This window comes from Populus nigra, chromosome 14 (genome assembly GCF_951802175.1).
Source record: "Populus nigra chromosome 14, ddPopNigr1.1, whole genome shotgun sequence".
NCBI classification, from domain to species: domain Eukaryota; kingdom Viridiplantae; phylum Streptophyta; class Magnoliopsida; order Malpighiales; family Salicaceae; genus Populus; species Populus nigra.
The window spans coordinates 3585911-3599028 of record NC_084865.1 but is presented as its reverse complement, the minus strand read 5'-3'; the positions used below and the strand labels follow the sequence as shown (position 1 = coordinate 3599028).

Sequence of the window (13118 nt, the reverse complement as noted above, 5' to 3'; positions counted from 1 at the left end):
TTCGTGTCGCGGAGAAGAGTAGAATTTTGGATGCAAAAGATAGTCTCTGCTGTTTTTTCCAATAAAATTGCTGTTGATTTATTCACTTGAAATCACTACTATTTTTTTTATTATTAAATTGGATGTTGGGGCTAACTTGTGTTTATTTCAATTAATTTTATGAGCTCTAAAGTTAATGATTATATAAACTTGAAGTGTATAAAATTTAAACCAATAATCTCTAGGAAACAAAGCTGATTACCCAATTGAGTTATACGGTTGCAAAATTAAATCACTGCTTTTTATTATAGTTTTTAAGGTTTATTCATTGTTATGACGCTTAGAAGCCCAGAAAGAAACCAATACAGGATCCCAGTTATAAACTCATTGGGCTTCAAACATCCATAGCCCGAGTGAATCTTATTGTAGATCTCTCGGTCCAAAAACGATAAATTCAATAGTAATTTGTTTTTTTTTAGCCCAAAAACTGGAGGTTCAGCAATTTGTTGCGGAGCCTAAAAATTCAAGGGAGCAGGCTGGGACAAAGTCCCATATCATCAAATGACTGGACTGGCCAGCATCCTTAGCCCCCGGTGAAACCCCATCCCTCAATTCAAAAGAAAAACGAAAAAACAAAAAACTGAAGAAAAAACAAAAAAATAAATTTTAAAAAATATATTAAAAAAATAAATTTTTTATTTTTTTTAAATCAACACATCAAAATAATCTATTAAACTACAATACTAAATACATAATTCATAGTTTAAATTCAATCTCAAAATTCTTTCGGCTACTAAAAAAACTTATTATTTGAATCCGTTTATATCAATATCTATTAAATTCATGTTAAGTTGTTATCCTAATTACAAAAATTGGTTGTGAAAATCAGTAGTATAGCATGTTAGCCTCCAGTTCTCCATTAACTAAACAAATCTGCAAATTAATCTCCATTTTCCCATTATAAGAGAGAGGGAAAAACAAGCGTTCTTGAAGACGACATTAACTGAAGTGGTTAAAGGCTTGGTTCGGTATTTATTGTCCTCGTCCTCATCAACATCATAGACTTTTTCTTTTGTTTTCCTTTAATAAAATATAATATTTTTGAATTAGTTTGTATATACCAACACTGGATCTTGAATCCAGTTTCAAATATTATTAAACTAATAGGAGAAGTGTATTTTTAAGATCATTTATAAAAAAAAATAATTATGTTAATTAAAGTATAAACGGTTTAGAGAATCTATATTATCATCCTCAAATAATTTTATTTTTTTGTGAAAATCTTTGTGTAACAAAACTAAATCTTAAAGATTACTGATGCGAGAACAAGAAAAAAGTTTTTTGTTTTTTAATTTAGTTTAAGAAATTAAATGTTATGTTTAATAATTTTATCTTCGGTTTATAATTTTTATTGTTTTTTTTTTAATTTTAGGTCTTCTAATTTGATAATGTTTGTTTTTTGATTTATTTAAGGGTTCGAGAGATAAACTACTTAAAAAGAAATATTAAGTAGTAAAATTATGAATTAGAGTTTGATGTGAAAACCCAATTCGGCTTCAATTCTTTCTTTTTTGTTTGTGTTTTTGTCTACATCAATTAGTATTAGAGTCCAATAATCTCATATTATTTGCTTGTTGTGTCTTCTATATAATTATAGTTGAAAGATGTCAATAAAAAATAACGTGTTCAAGCAAAATGAGATGAGGAGATTCCTCCCAGGAGGTAAATGTTTAAGGGGTGAAGATAAAAAACACGTAGAGACAAATTACAAAATTAAAAAGAGATGTTCAATAATTATTGATAAAAAACATGCAGAGACAAATTGTATTAGTAAATTGTTAATTGACATAAATAAAGAGCTCTAGGGAACGTGAGAAGAATGATCACAAATCCATGACTAAAATATCTGTAATGACAATAACTTTTTAATCGGGATGAATATCATGTTGAAACTAAAAATCTCAATAATTCTAGTTTTTATATGGATTGAAACAATCATAAAAAAAAGTGTAAAATTCTTAATTTGTGATTTACATGAGAATTAAGTCAAATTCGTAGTTGATATCCTATGAAGCAAATCAAGAAGAACATGACATGATGGAGTAAAAGTTCATGTTTTTATATTTCAGATAAAAGCTGTGAAGTAGTTTTCAAAAATTCTGATGATGCCAAGATTGATTTGAAGTAGGTTTTCAAAATAATACGTTAGAATTAAAAAAAAAATGGAACCTTTTTTTTCTCTGTGATCTGACAATATTAATAATTTAAAGTTGACTAACAACTTCAAACAAAACAACTCTGTGTACACTACAAATTTTCCCACAACATGAATAGACACTTTGGAGTTGTATGACTGCAGGCCAAAAAAACCTCAACATTTCTCAATCAAGTATCAAAACAAATAATTTTATCAATTAAATCCCTAATGCCCCTCACATCTCTCAATCTGTCCTTTTATCCATCACTATTAATCCTTCCAAAACTCGTCTTTTTATATAATAAAACATGAAAATGACGAAAAACATTTACAGAATTACCCAATTAAAAAATGTCCAAGACGTTGGGACCCAATTGATAAAATAGTTTGTAAACTCAATTGAGAATGAGTCTACGGGGAGCTTTTCAAACTTGTTATTTTTTTCAGTTTTAAATTATTTTTTTATGTGTTTTTGGATTTTTTTTTATATTAATATTAAAATGAATAAAAAATTATTATTTTAATATATTTTTAAATAAATAATACTTTAAAAAATATAATACAGATTAAAGACATGTGATTCAAGGAGTAATTGACGTATTTCCAAAAAGTCTACACAGCGCGCAACGTAAGACCAAAACGCAGAATAAGAGAGAGGGAGCCTGAAGCGAATGTTAGCTGAGGAAAAATAAAAAACAAAAAGGAAAGCGGAAAACTAATAGAAACAGAAGCAGAATTATAATTTGGAGCGATCGGGATCCGTTTTACCGGGTCCATCATCTCTTCTATTCTCTTCTCTCTCAAAGAAAGACAAATCGCTTGAGAAAGAAAAAGAAAGAGAGATGTGGGTGTTTTATTTGATCTCGTTACCTCTAACCCTAGGCATGGTGATTTTAACAGCCAGATACTTCGCTGGACCCGAGGTTCCTCGTTATGTCTTCTTCACCGTTGGATACACCTGGTTTTGTTCTCTCGCCATCATCACCCTCGTCCCTGCCGATATCTACACGGTAATTTAATTGCACGATTACATCTCTATTATTTTCCGTTTTATTGAATTTGATTTTTCTCTGCCAATTAATTCCATAAATAGAGGAGAAATCTAGACAGAGGAACATTAGATTATAATAGTCGTAGTTATAGATAGGTATTGAATTTTGTTGCAGTTTTTTGAGATTGATTCTTCCTTCTTGTTTTTATATTATGTTATCTACAGACTAAATTTGATCTTGATCGCGGAGGCATTTCTTTCTATTGGATTTGGTCGTATTGGAGTACATTTTTACTTACCTGGTAAGTCGCTGTGTTTTAATGCCCAGAATTGTTGGCATAATTTCAGATTATCTGTGAGCTTTTATATAAATTATCAGTTGATGTCCTTTCGGTTAGTATTTTGTATACAAACGCATATACAATCTGTTTGATAGTCATTTGACTCGTGCGCAAATGGGAAGTTGTAATAGTCGAATGTGTGTTTTGAACTCTTACTTCATTTGGTTTTAAAGGTACTTGTAAATGTTGTATGTTGTTTTTTCCTAGTTTGTAGATGCTCGATTCCTCATGGATTTAAATTATGTCATCTCTAAGCAGGGCTGTGGTGCCCCTTATTCAGGGTTTTGAAGATGCAGGAGACTTCACTGTTGTAGAAAGATTAAAGACTAGTGTACGTGCGAACTTAGTCTTCTATTTAATTGTGGGAGCCATTGGCCTCTTTGGAATTATACTTCTCATCATCATGCACAAGATAAGGTTCCTTTCTTCCCCTCTTAAAGGTTACTTTCTTTGAAGTGCATTATAGTTTTTTCCTTTATATTCATAGAGTTTGCTTTCACAGATTTTTTTTTCAGTTCTGTTTTCTAACCTTGTTCGTTCATTTCATCACTTCAGAAGCCCTTATTTTATTTGTAAAATCTTTTGCTTCGCCTGCTATCATATTTTACATCTTGAGATAATTTTTTATCAGCCAGTCATGTTGGATGCGGTATAGTGGTGGATTCTTGTAAATTCATGAACAAAAATATGAATCTGTGGATGCTTTTGTTTCTTGTTAGTTTTTAAAGAAAATCTCTCACTCATTTTGTGATTTGCCATCTTCATCAACAGGATCGGAAATGTGCTTGCTTTTGCCATGGCTTGCTCAAATACTTTTGGACTTGTTACCGGTGCATTTCTTCTTGGTTTTGGTTTGAGTGAAATTCCCAAGGGCCTATGGAGAAATTCAGACTGGTCCACCCGCCAAAAAGTACTTTCTCATAAAATTGCCAAAATGGCTGTGAGACTTGACGATGCTCATCAAGATCTTTCAAATGCTATTGTAGTAAGTATTATTGTGTTTCTCATTTCAGATTGGTGTGAAAAGTTATACAAAAAGTAGAGTTTTCAATCTTACTGCTCTCTGCTATTTCTTAAGTTTGTATTTTTACTAGTTTTTACCACAGGCTGATCCTTGTCCATGTCTCATATAAAGGTTTTATATTTTATTTCCTCATCCGTGCGTAAGTAAATTTTCTCTAACCATATCCTTGGTTCCATTGAAGTTGGTCTAATTCAGAAACTGTGGGACAAACACATTGATCCTTTTTTCTATTTTGGAAACTTAATTAGACATGCTGGATCAATAGTAAGCAGTGTATGGTGCTCTCTTTGTCCTGCCAAATGAACATCTAGTCCTTCTGTCATCTGTGTTATTACATCTTCTTTTTCTGTTCAGTAAGATTTTCATGTCATAAATATATTATGTGATGTACTTGTGCGCGTGCTTGCAAGGTTTTCATTTCTATATCACCAATACTCCAGAGCCTGCTACATATGTATTGTATTGGCTGCTACAGAATGTATCTTTAGTTTACCAATACTTCACAGTCTTTTATAGCGTTATCAGACAGACAACTACAATCATGGTTAGCTATGATTGTACGTGCACACTCACCAGAGCCTGCTTCTAAAGCACCATGGCTAGGATGCTATTTGAAACCCTAGATAGATAGTAGGTGCTGGACGCTATGTGGTCCATTGCAGGGTTTCCAAACACAGAATTATCCATAGCTGCTTTGATATCAGGATCCTTTTAGTGGGCAGTAAATACCTCACTGTTTCAACATCTATATTTTTTAGTAAGCAAATTGTCGAGTAATTGTACCTGTCAGTAGTTCGTTCATTCTTTTTATTTTTTTAGGAGACGAGGCATTGTTAGATATGCATTTTGGTCTGCATTTTTTAGAATCTTTTAGTTTCTTATTACCAAGCATGGCTGTCTCACCTGATTTCTTAGTGTATTTTGTTTCTTATTGATGGTGGTTTACTTAATAGGTTGCTCAAGCAACATCCAATCAGATGTCCAAGCGTGACCCTTTGAGACCCTACATGGATGTTATTGATAATATGCTAGCAGAAATGGTATTTCTTCTTCCTATTTCTTTTGTTCTCTTTCTAGACTTTGCTTGTTCCAGTAAAGTGCTCCTTATAATAGCATCATTTTTTCAATTTTTCAGTTTAAGCAAGACCCATCCTTTAAACCGCAAGGTGGTCGGTTGGGAGAAAATGATATGGACTATGACACAGATGTGAGATCAATGGCAACACTCAGACGTCATCTTCGAGGAGCTCGGGAAGAGTATTATCGTTGTAGAAGGTGAACTGAATGCTAAAATTTAATATTTGATATGTGTTCATCTGTAGAGGATTTGTTCATGCTTCTCAAAGTTGTTCTTATTAAGTTTGCTTTTGCTTGACATGTAGATGCACCTTTTAGTTTCTCTGTATAGGAACAGTATCATGTATAAATTCATATTTTCATCACCTGTATACCTCTTCTGCAAGAACTGCCATGCTACTTCTTTAAGGGGATGCCCTAAGCTGTTCACAGAGGGTTATTTTTCTTTACTGCATAGATGAGATTATGAACTCTTTCAGAAAAATTTCTTATTTTCAATTGGTGGGGCTGGGTGGTCCTTAATTGGCAGAAGGCAAGTATCATTAGATTCATTACCTTTCATTTTATAGAAGAGATCGAGAAAGAGTACACAAATTCTTGGAGTCACCAAGCTGCAAGTCAATTGAATTAATGGAGAATGTCGCTTTATATGAGCTGGAGAAGGTAACTGAACATGCTAGGAGGGAGAAGGATAGCATAACAAATATGCTCTTCTCCCGCTACTCGACTGGTTGATGATATTTTGTCATGCTGTTTATGCATCTGTGGTCACATGATGCTTTTAGCATCTTTGGGATTTTCTTTTTAGATACTTGTCCTCATTCTTTAACAAAATACTTTGAGTGAATGCTTTTAATGTTCTTGCTACATACATATATCTCTTTCTTTTTTGCAGTGAGTATATGACCTATGTCATGGAAGCACTTGAACTGGAAGACACTGTTAAAAACTATGAACGAGGCAGTTCAACTGGATGGTTTGTCCTAATTATGTTTCCTTATTCCCCTTTTTCCATCTATTTCTTTGAATGTCCCAAGTTGGATGCTCCGGACTTGAGATGTTTGTATGCTGTCATGCTAGGCAATATATTTCAAGCTTCAAGCCTGCTCGCACTGGGAAGTTGGGTCCTTCCTTTGATACAATGGGTAATTACCAGATATAGTAATTCGTTTCTTTCCTTTGAGTTTCAAAGTATCACGACGAGGGTTCTCTCTTGGTTTGTCACAAGTCTGGGTTTTTATATTAGTTTCATAGATGGCCTTGCTATCAAGTTCCTGATGTGAAATCCATAGAAAATAACATGGTTTTGCAGTGATTTTATTCTCCAGTATAATCTTTTCTGCTTTAGTTGAGGAGGTTATGATTACATATGCTATGTGTATACGCAGACACTGCACACACGTGCATGCGTATATGTATAGGTGTTCTGTTGTTTTGACAAGCCTTGAGGCTGAAACCTTAGAAAAAATCATGCAGAATTTTTGTGGCGATGCATCTTAAGGAAGCAACTTAAAAAGGTGTTGGCGGTCATACTGTGTACCATGTCAGCTGCAATTCTTTTAGCAGAGGCAACTCTACTAATTGGTGGAGTTGATCTCTCTCTATTTTCAATCCTTATAAACTCTGTAGGAAAACAAGAGTTATCCATGCAGGTATTTTCTTTTCTTTTGTCAACAATTCTTACATGGCTTTATGCGGTTTATGTGCTTTGTGCTAATAGTAATGGAGTACACAGCTCTTACTGTCATTTTGCTCTACTCTTCTATTGTTGATCTATTCCAGGTTTTGGCTTTTGTACCTTTGATGTATATGTGCATCTGCACATACTATTCTTTGTTCAAAATTGGAATGTTAATGTTTTACTCATTAACACCCAGGCGGACAAGTTCAGTCAGCTTGCTTATGATATGTTCGTAAGTTTTTCCACCCAGAGTTATGCTGTCATAATTTCCCCTTCCCCTGCTCCCTTTTTTGGCCCATCCTCTCTATTGGGAAAAGTCGGTTTATCTTGTTGTATCATCTGTGCTAGGATGGTTGCTCGATATGCTCCTCCAATTTCATACAACTTTCTCAACCTCATCAATCTTGATTCTAAGGAAACTATATTTGAAAAGGTAACTTTCCTTCTATCTTCTCTATTTATATTTAGTCCCAGCTGTAAGAGCAAATAGAATAAAGTGATATTTTAGGTCTTGCTGTCTCATCTGGTGCCAAGATTAGCATTTGAGGTATAAAAAATATTAGATTTCCCAGTCTTTTCCCTGTGGCTGAACTTTTATGAATGTTCTGATTGAAGCTTAACCTTTTGATTTACTTTGTTTTTATACTGGGCCTCTTTTCACAGTTTTGCTTAGAAAAACTTGACTAGTTGAGTATGTGAGAATGATTTAATGGAAAATTCCAATATATGCTCAGTGTGATGTTCCTGTTTTGGGGTTGGATTTTAAGTGGGATCTCTTTTGTTTTTTGTTTTCCCTATTAGTAAGGGGAGCAGATCAAAAGCTTCGAAATGGATCCCCATTCTTGTTTCTTTGTGTTCTATTTCACGGCGGGGATTTTAACTTTCCATGAACCTCCCATTTATCACTTAACGATGGAACTTTGCTCATGTCTATTTTTGAGGATCAATGAATCTGTGAAAAATCGAACCCTTGGGAACTTCACCAACCCAGCAACTGTGGATCCTCTCAAGTAGTACTTGTCTGTATATCTTTTCATATAACATATGGGAAGGACTGAGAAAGGAAATGCCCTTTAGGGAATGGGTTCACTACTTACATTTTTCTTTCTAAAGAAATTATCTCTTATGGCTGCTATATCTTTATAAGAATCCCTGGATGATCTAAGTTTGAAATATTTAATTTTTACCCCCCAAGTTCCAAATGTTTCTGTCAAATCAGTGTTCCAGTTTTTGAGTTGGGCTTCAATTGGCAGCTCTTTTGTTCTGTTTAAGAGAAAAGAGGTTGTTAACACATGATATATGTCCCTGTCTCTATATGAATAAGAGAGTTTCTACTTGTAATTTTATTTTTCATTTCCTAGGTCAGTTGATTAACAAACTGTTATAACCATAGAATTTCTATAAGATAATTTTACCTAGATGAAAATTGACTGTTTTACTTTGGCCTCTGTTGATTCTCTGGTTCCAGCGAATGGGGAAAATCGACAAAGCCGTCCCTTTCTTTGGAAATGATTTTAACAGAATCTATCCACTTATTATGGTTATATACACCCTGTTGGTTGCAAGCAATTTCTTTGATCGAGTAATTGGTTTCTTTGGAAGCTTGAAGAGATTTCGGTTTCAAACCGAGGCAGATGATACTGATGGATTTGATCCTTCGGGATTAATTATCCTACAAAAAGGTAATCAAGATTGTTTGGTATTGTGGTAGCTTATGCTTTTTTCCCAACCGCAAGGAAAAAACTGTTTGGTTAGTCAAATAACTTCAGCTTTGTGTACTTGTCCCACACATAATTGTGTTGCAAACCTTGGTTTTGTAGAAGCTAAAATAACTTGTTTTTCATTCACGGAGACTTGTTTTTTATTTATTTTGCATGCAAAAATCTATTTCAAAGCAGTTTTAACCAAATATATTTTTTTGAAACCTACTTTTTTAAAACCACAACTAAAAGTGTTTTTCTTAAACCATAATCGTAAAAGCTACCACAATGCCACACCTTTGTCAACAGTTTGCACTTACAATAGTACATTCTTGAAATTTAAGAAATTCAATCATTCCTTGATAGTTGATAAGCCCTCTCCTTCACCCTCTTATATTTTTTTTTCCAGAACGATCTTGGTTGGAACAAGGACTAAAAGTTGGTGAGCATGTTGTGCCACTGGCAAGAAACTTTAACGGTGTGGATATGGAGTCTGGAAGCAATAGTATCGTATGTACTCTTGTTAAGCAATGAAATCAATCTATTTTTATGCTATTCTTATACATGTGTACATCTGCATTTATTTGCATCACTTGTAATTTGTCTGGATTAGATCCCCACTTGAATGACAGATTTGCAACTGATGTGGAGGTTCATTTATGTGATACAACCACAAAAGCATCATTATTGTATTTCCCAGTCATCTTAGAATGATAGCTGGATTTTTTATGTTCCTTCTAACTCATAAGCAAAATGCTCAGGAAAGGACTGCTGTTGAAATGAAGGCAACAAGCAGTCTAGGCATTGAGGACAGAAAGGGAAGCCAATCCAAATCCTTGAAAGAAGAAAGTCAGAGATATGGCACAAGCAGAGAAGCCGTCAGTAACAAGTATGCTGCCTTTAGAGAACAGAACAGACAAGCCAATATGAGGCTGGTGGAGAAGAACGTTGCCACTGCAAAAGTGTCATTGCTTGATGATGAGGATTCTCACTCCAACAATACAACAGCTGGACCGCCAGCTGGTTTGGCTTCAAAATGGGAATCAATGAAGAATGGTTTTCAGAGTTTTAAAGCAAACATAGGAGCCAAAAAATTTCTTCCTTTACGCCAAACTCAGGAACCACAACTTGTCTCTCGCAATTCATCATCTCAATCCCTTGATGAGATATTCCAGAGACTGAAACGACCATCTGCAGACCGGGGAAGTCTCAGTGATGATGATGAAGATGGGCATGGGGCCGAGATCAAGATTTCAGGTCCTACCAGATAATGTTAGCCTTGCCCATGACACTATGAAATTTATATGCCTGTTGTAGACTGGAATACAAGGTGTACAGATAAAGGGCGATACCCAGCTCATTTTAAACATCTTGATTGAAGCCTGGGGGGCTACATACATATAATACGATAGCAAAAGTAGGATTATGTTTATGAACACTACTGATCTTGTGTAGGCAAAATTTTGTCTTGTGAATTGTACCATTAAAACAGATTTTGTCATAAGCTTCCCTTGCTGGGTAGTGTACACGCTAATAACATTTGAACACAAATTTCTCATGTTCTGATAGTTGAAAGTGAAAGGCTACATACAGGCACGTTCCCCATGGCCCGTCGTTTTGGAATTCAAGCAACGTTGAAGATTGATGAAAGGTATGCCTCATTGCAGGGAATGTTGATTAAAGTTTGCCTTTTGACTTTATGCTTTATACTGTGCGATCTTCAGGACAAGCGAAGAAAGCTACTCTGTTACCCTTTTAACTCTTACTATCACTACTATTTTACCTAATCTCTCCGAATGCTATGAACTGCGGGAGGATGGCCATGATAATTGATTGAAAGAAGAAAAAAGGTTTCACTTTCGCCTTCTAAAACTAAATTAAGTCCCAGCTCGGTTGGGTAGTCAGTATGTTATTCATAGCTAATCTGGCACTTTCACGAGAAACTTCTTGCTTCCTCTCTTAGAATTGCTGGATGACAATGACTTGGATGCATGTACAGTTACCATCCAAGCTAAGCCAAGTGTCCGTGTGGCGTGTGGAATTGTGGTCCAAAATGAAGTTGGGTTAAAACTCAAATTTTTAAAATTTTAAAAAATAATAATAAAATATTATTTAATATATTTTTAAACAAAAAAATATTTTAAAAAACAATTCATATTATATCCTGATATTCAACCTGAAGATGTAACAGCCTTGATATGTCGTTAATATGTGATAAAAGCATTGAACCTCAGCTACCTTTCAGAATAAATAGCGTGTGAATACATATTAGTAATCAATGAACGGTATTCAAGTCAATCTTCCACATTTTTTTAGGTGGCCAAGAAATTCTCAAACCCGTGATGTATTAAATGAAGTGAGGAAGTCAAAGAACTATGGTACCAGAGATAGTTAACTTACTTGTGAGGGAGCATTAAGCACTTATCTAACCAATGTTGTCACAGTACCGTGATGGCAACTCCATCTACTACGTACTGGTGATCTCAAGAAGAAATTAAGTTTAATCATTAATTTTAATTTGAACTCCTGAATCTAAGTGTTTGAGTTTCAGATTCAAAGGTAGGGCATGTGGGGGTTGGGTGATAGAGAAACACTACCGTCCAATGCAATGGCTTCCTAATTTAGAAAAAACAAAAAAATAAAAGAATTTCAGATGTATTAAAAACAACAGATTCATGGCAGGCGAATTCATCGATCTCTGCACTCTGAAGCTTTCCGTCAATGACTAAAGCCTGTTACGCAGAATGAAATCTTAGGGAAACAACTTATAATACCACGAAGATGGATTCTGTGCAAAGAAATTAACCTCTCACAATTCTTCAACTAATCAAAATCATCAGGGAAGTAGAGTAGAGATTAACATTTCATAACAAAAACAAAATAAATCAGTTATAGTTGGAGACAAGTTTATACACATAGCAGCTTAATTATTTCCTAAATACCCTAATCTCATATTTTCTTCTCAAAGGAAAGAAGAAGAAGAAGAAGAAGAAGAAGAAGCAACTTAATTTCATATATATTGAAAACCCTTGTTATCAATTATACATCCTTTCACTCATAGTCATAGAGACACCAGAACGCATCAAAACCTGATCCTTCTTTCCCTTCAAATGAAGCAACTTGGTCCAAAACCCATTATTATTCTTCTTCCCATTCTTGACCTCTCCAACATGGTTTCTTGACACAAAAGCAAGCGATCTACTCTTCTTTAACCGATCACCAATACTTACCCTGAAGGATATTGAACCCATACTATTATTATTATTATCCGAAATGTTCCCGTTATGGCGGCGGCGAGACACATGGTCTGAAGAGGAAGCGGGGGAGTAAGGATCATCAGGAGAAGAAGAACATGAAGCAGGTGCCATGATTGCAGCTTGTGAAGTGTTAACATAGATTAGTTGCTTTAATCTCTCTCTTAAACATGATGCACAAACCCCTTGTTTCTGATCATTATACGGATGAATCTTGCATACTTGTTTTTCTGGCTCATACCCTCCCATGATTTGAATCTTGTCTGTGATGATCAAACCTAACTTCGAATTTGCTTTTGATTGAGCTCTCGTGATCATCTTCCTCTCTTTTCTTAATGCTTGTGTCGTGTCTCCGTGTCTTTATATATATAGGATATGAGGAACGTAGATGATTGGTCACGTAGATAACAGACACACACGTACGTATTCATTTCCACGAAGGTTCATTGTATTGAATATATGTTTGACCACTCCAAAATTACATACGTCTGTTTTGCTAACAACCGTCGTAAGAGAATATTCCATGAGACCTCCATGAAATAATAAAATGGGTTATAATGTAATTTCCTTTTCTTCCTTGTTAAACTATACCTATCTTTCTTCTAATGAATATTTATTTTATTGGCTGCTATTTCCTTGTAATATAAAACTTTTCTCCCGGTCAAGGCTCTCTTGGATTGATTCTTTATTGGATATATATATTTAGAATTGTAGAATAAAGCTGGTAAAATTCACATCATTCCACCAGGATCATGAATAACCGGATTAATATTTGTCTCATCTTACTATATATCCAATAAAAAATGCTTTTCACGGAAAAAAAAAAGAATTAATATACCCACCTCGTGTACCGACAGTATTTATATTTGTGGTG

At 34.5% G+C, this 13118-nt stretch overlaps 2 protein-coding genes across 3 annotated transcripts; one reads left to right on the top strand and one right to left on the bottom strand.

Moving 5' to 3' along the window:
* Positions 1-2792: 2792 nt before the first annotated feature.
* LOC133673167 (uncharacterized) lies at positions 2793-10548 on the top strand. 2 transcript variants are annotated; one of them, XM_062093856.1, is made up of 14 exons: positions 2793-3186; positions 3393-3469; positions 3767-3925; positions 4280-4493; positions 5486-5572; positions 5668-5807; positions 6505-6585; positions 6690-6754; positions 7086-7261; positions 7392-7522; positions 7639-7723; positions 8759-8972; positions 9400-9500; positions 9752-10548. In XM_062093856.1, the coding sequence occupies exons 1-14, from the start codon at positions 3019-3021 to the stop codon at positions 10259-10261; spliced, it is 2208 nt and encodes a 735-aa protein (XP_061949840.1). In that variant the 5' UTR covers positions 2793-3018; the 3' UTR covers positions 10262-10548. The 2 variants fall into 2 exon arrangements, with proteins under 2 accessions (XP_061949840.1, XP_061949841.1); XM_062093857.1 differs by having other exon boundaries at positions 3170-3186; positions 3789-3925.
* Positions 10549-12025: 1477 nt separating this feature from the next.
* LOC133673309 (uncharacterized) lies at positions 12026-12493 on the bottom strand. The gene has a single exon (XM_062094048.1). The coding sequence runs from the start codon at positions 12491-12493 to the stop codon at positions 12026-12028; it is 468 nt and encodes a 155-aa protein (XP_061950032.1).
* Between the last annotated feature and the right edge of the window lie 625 nt (positions 12494-13118).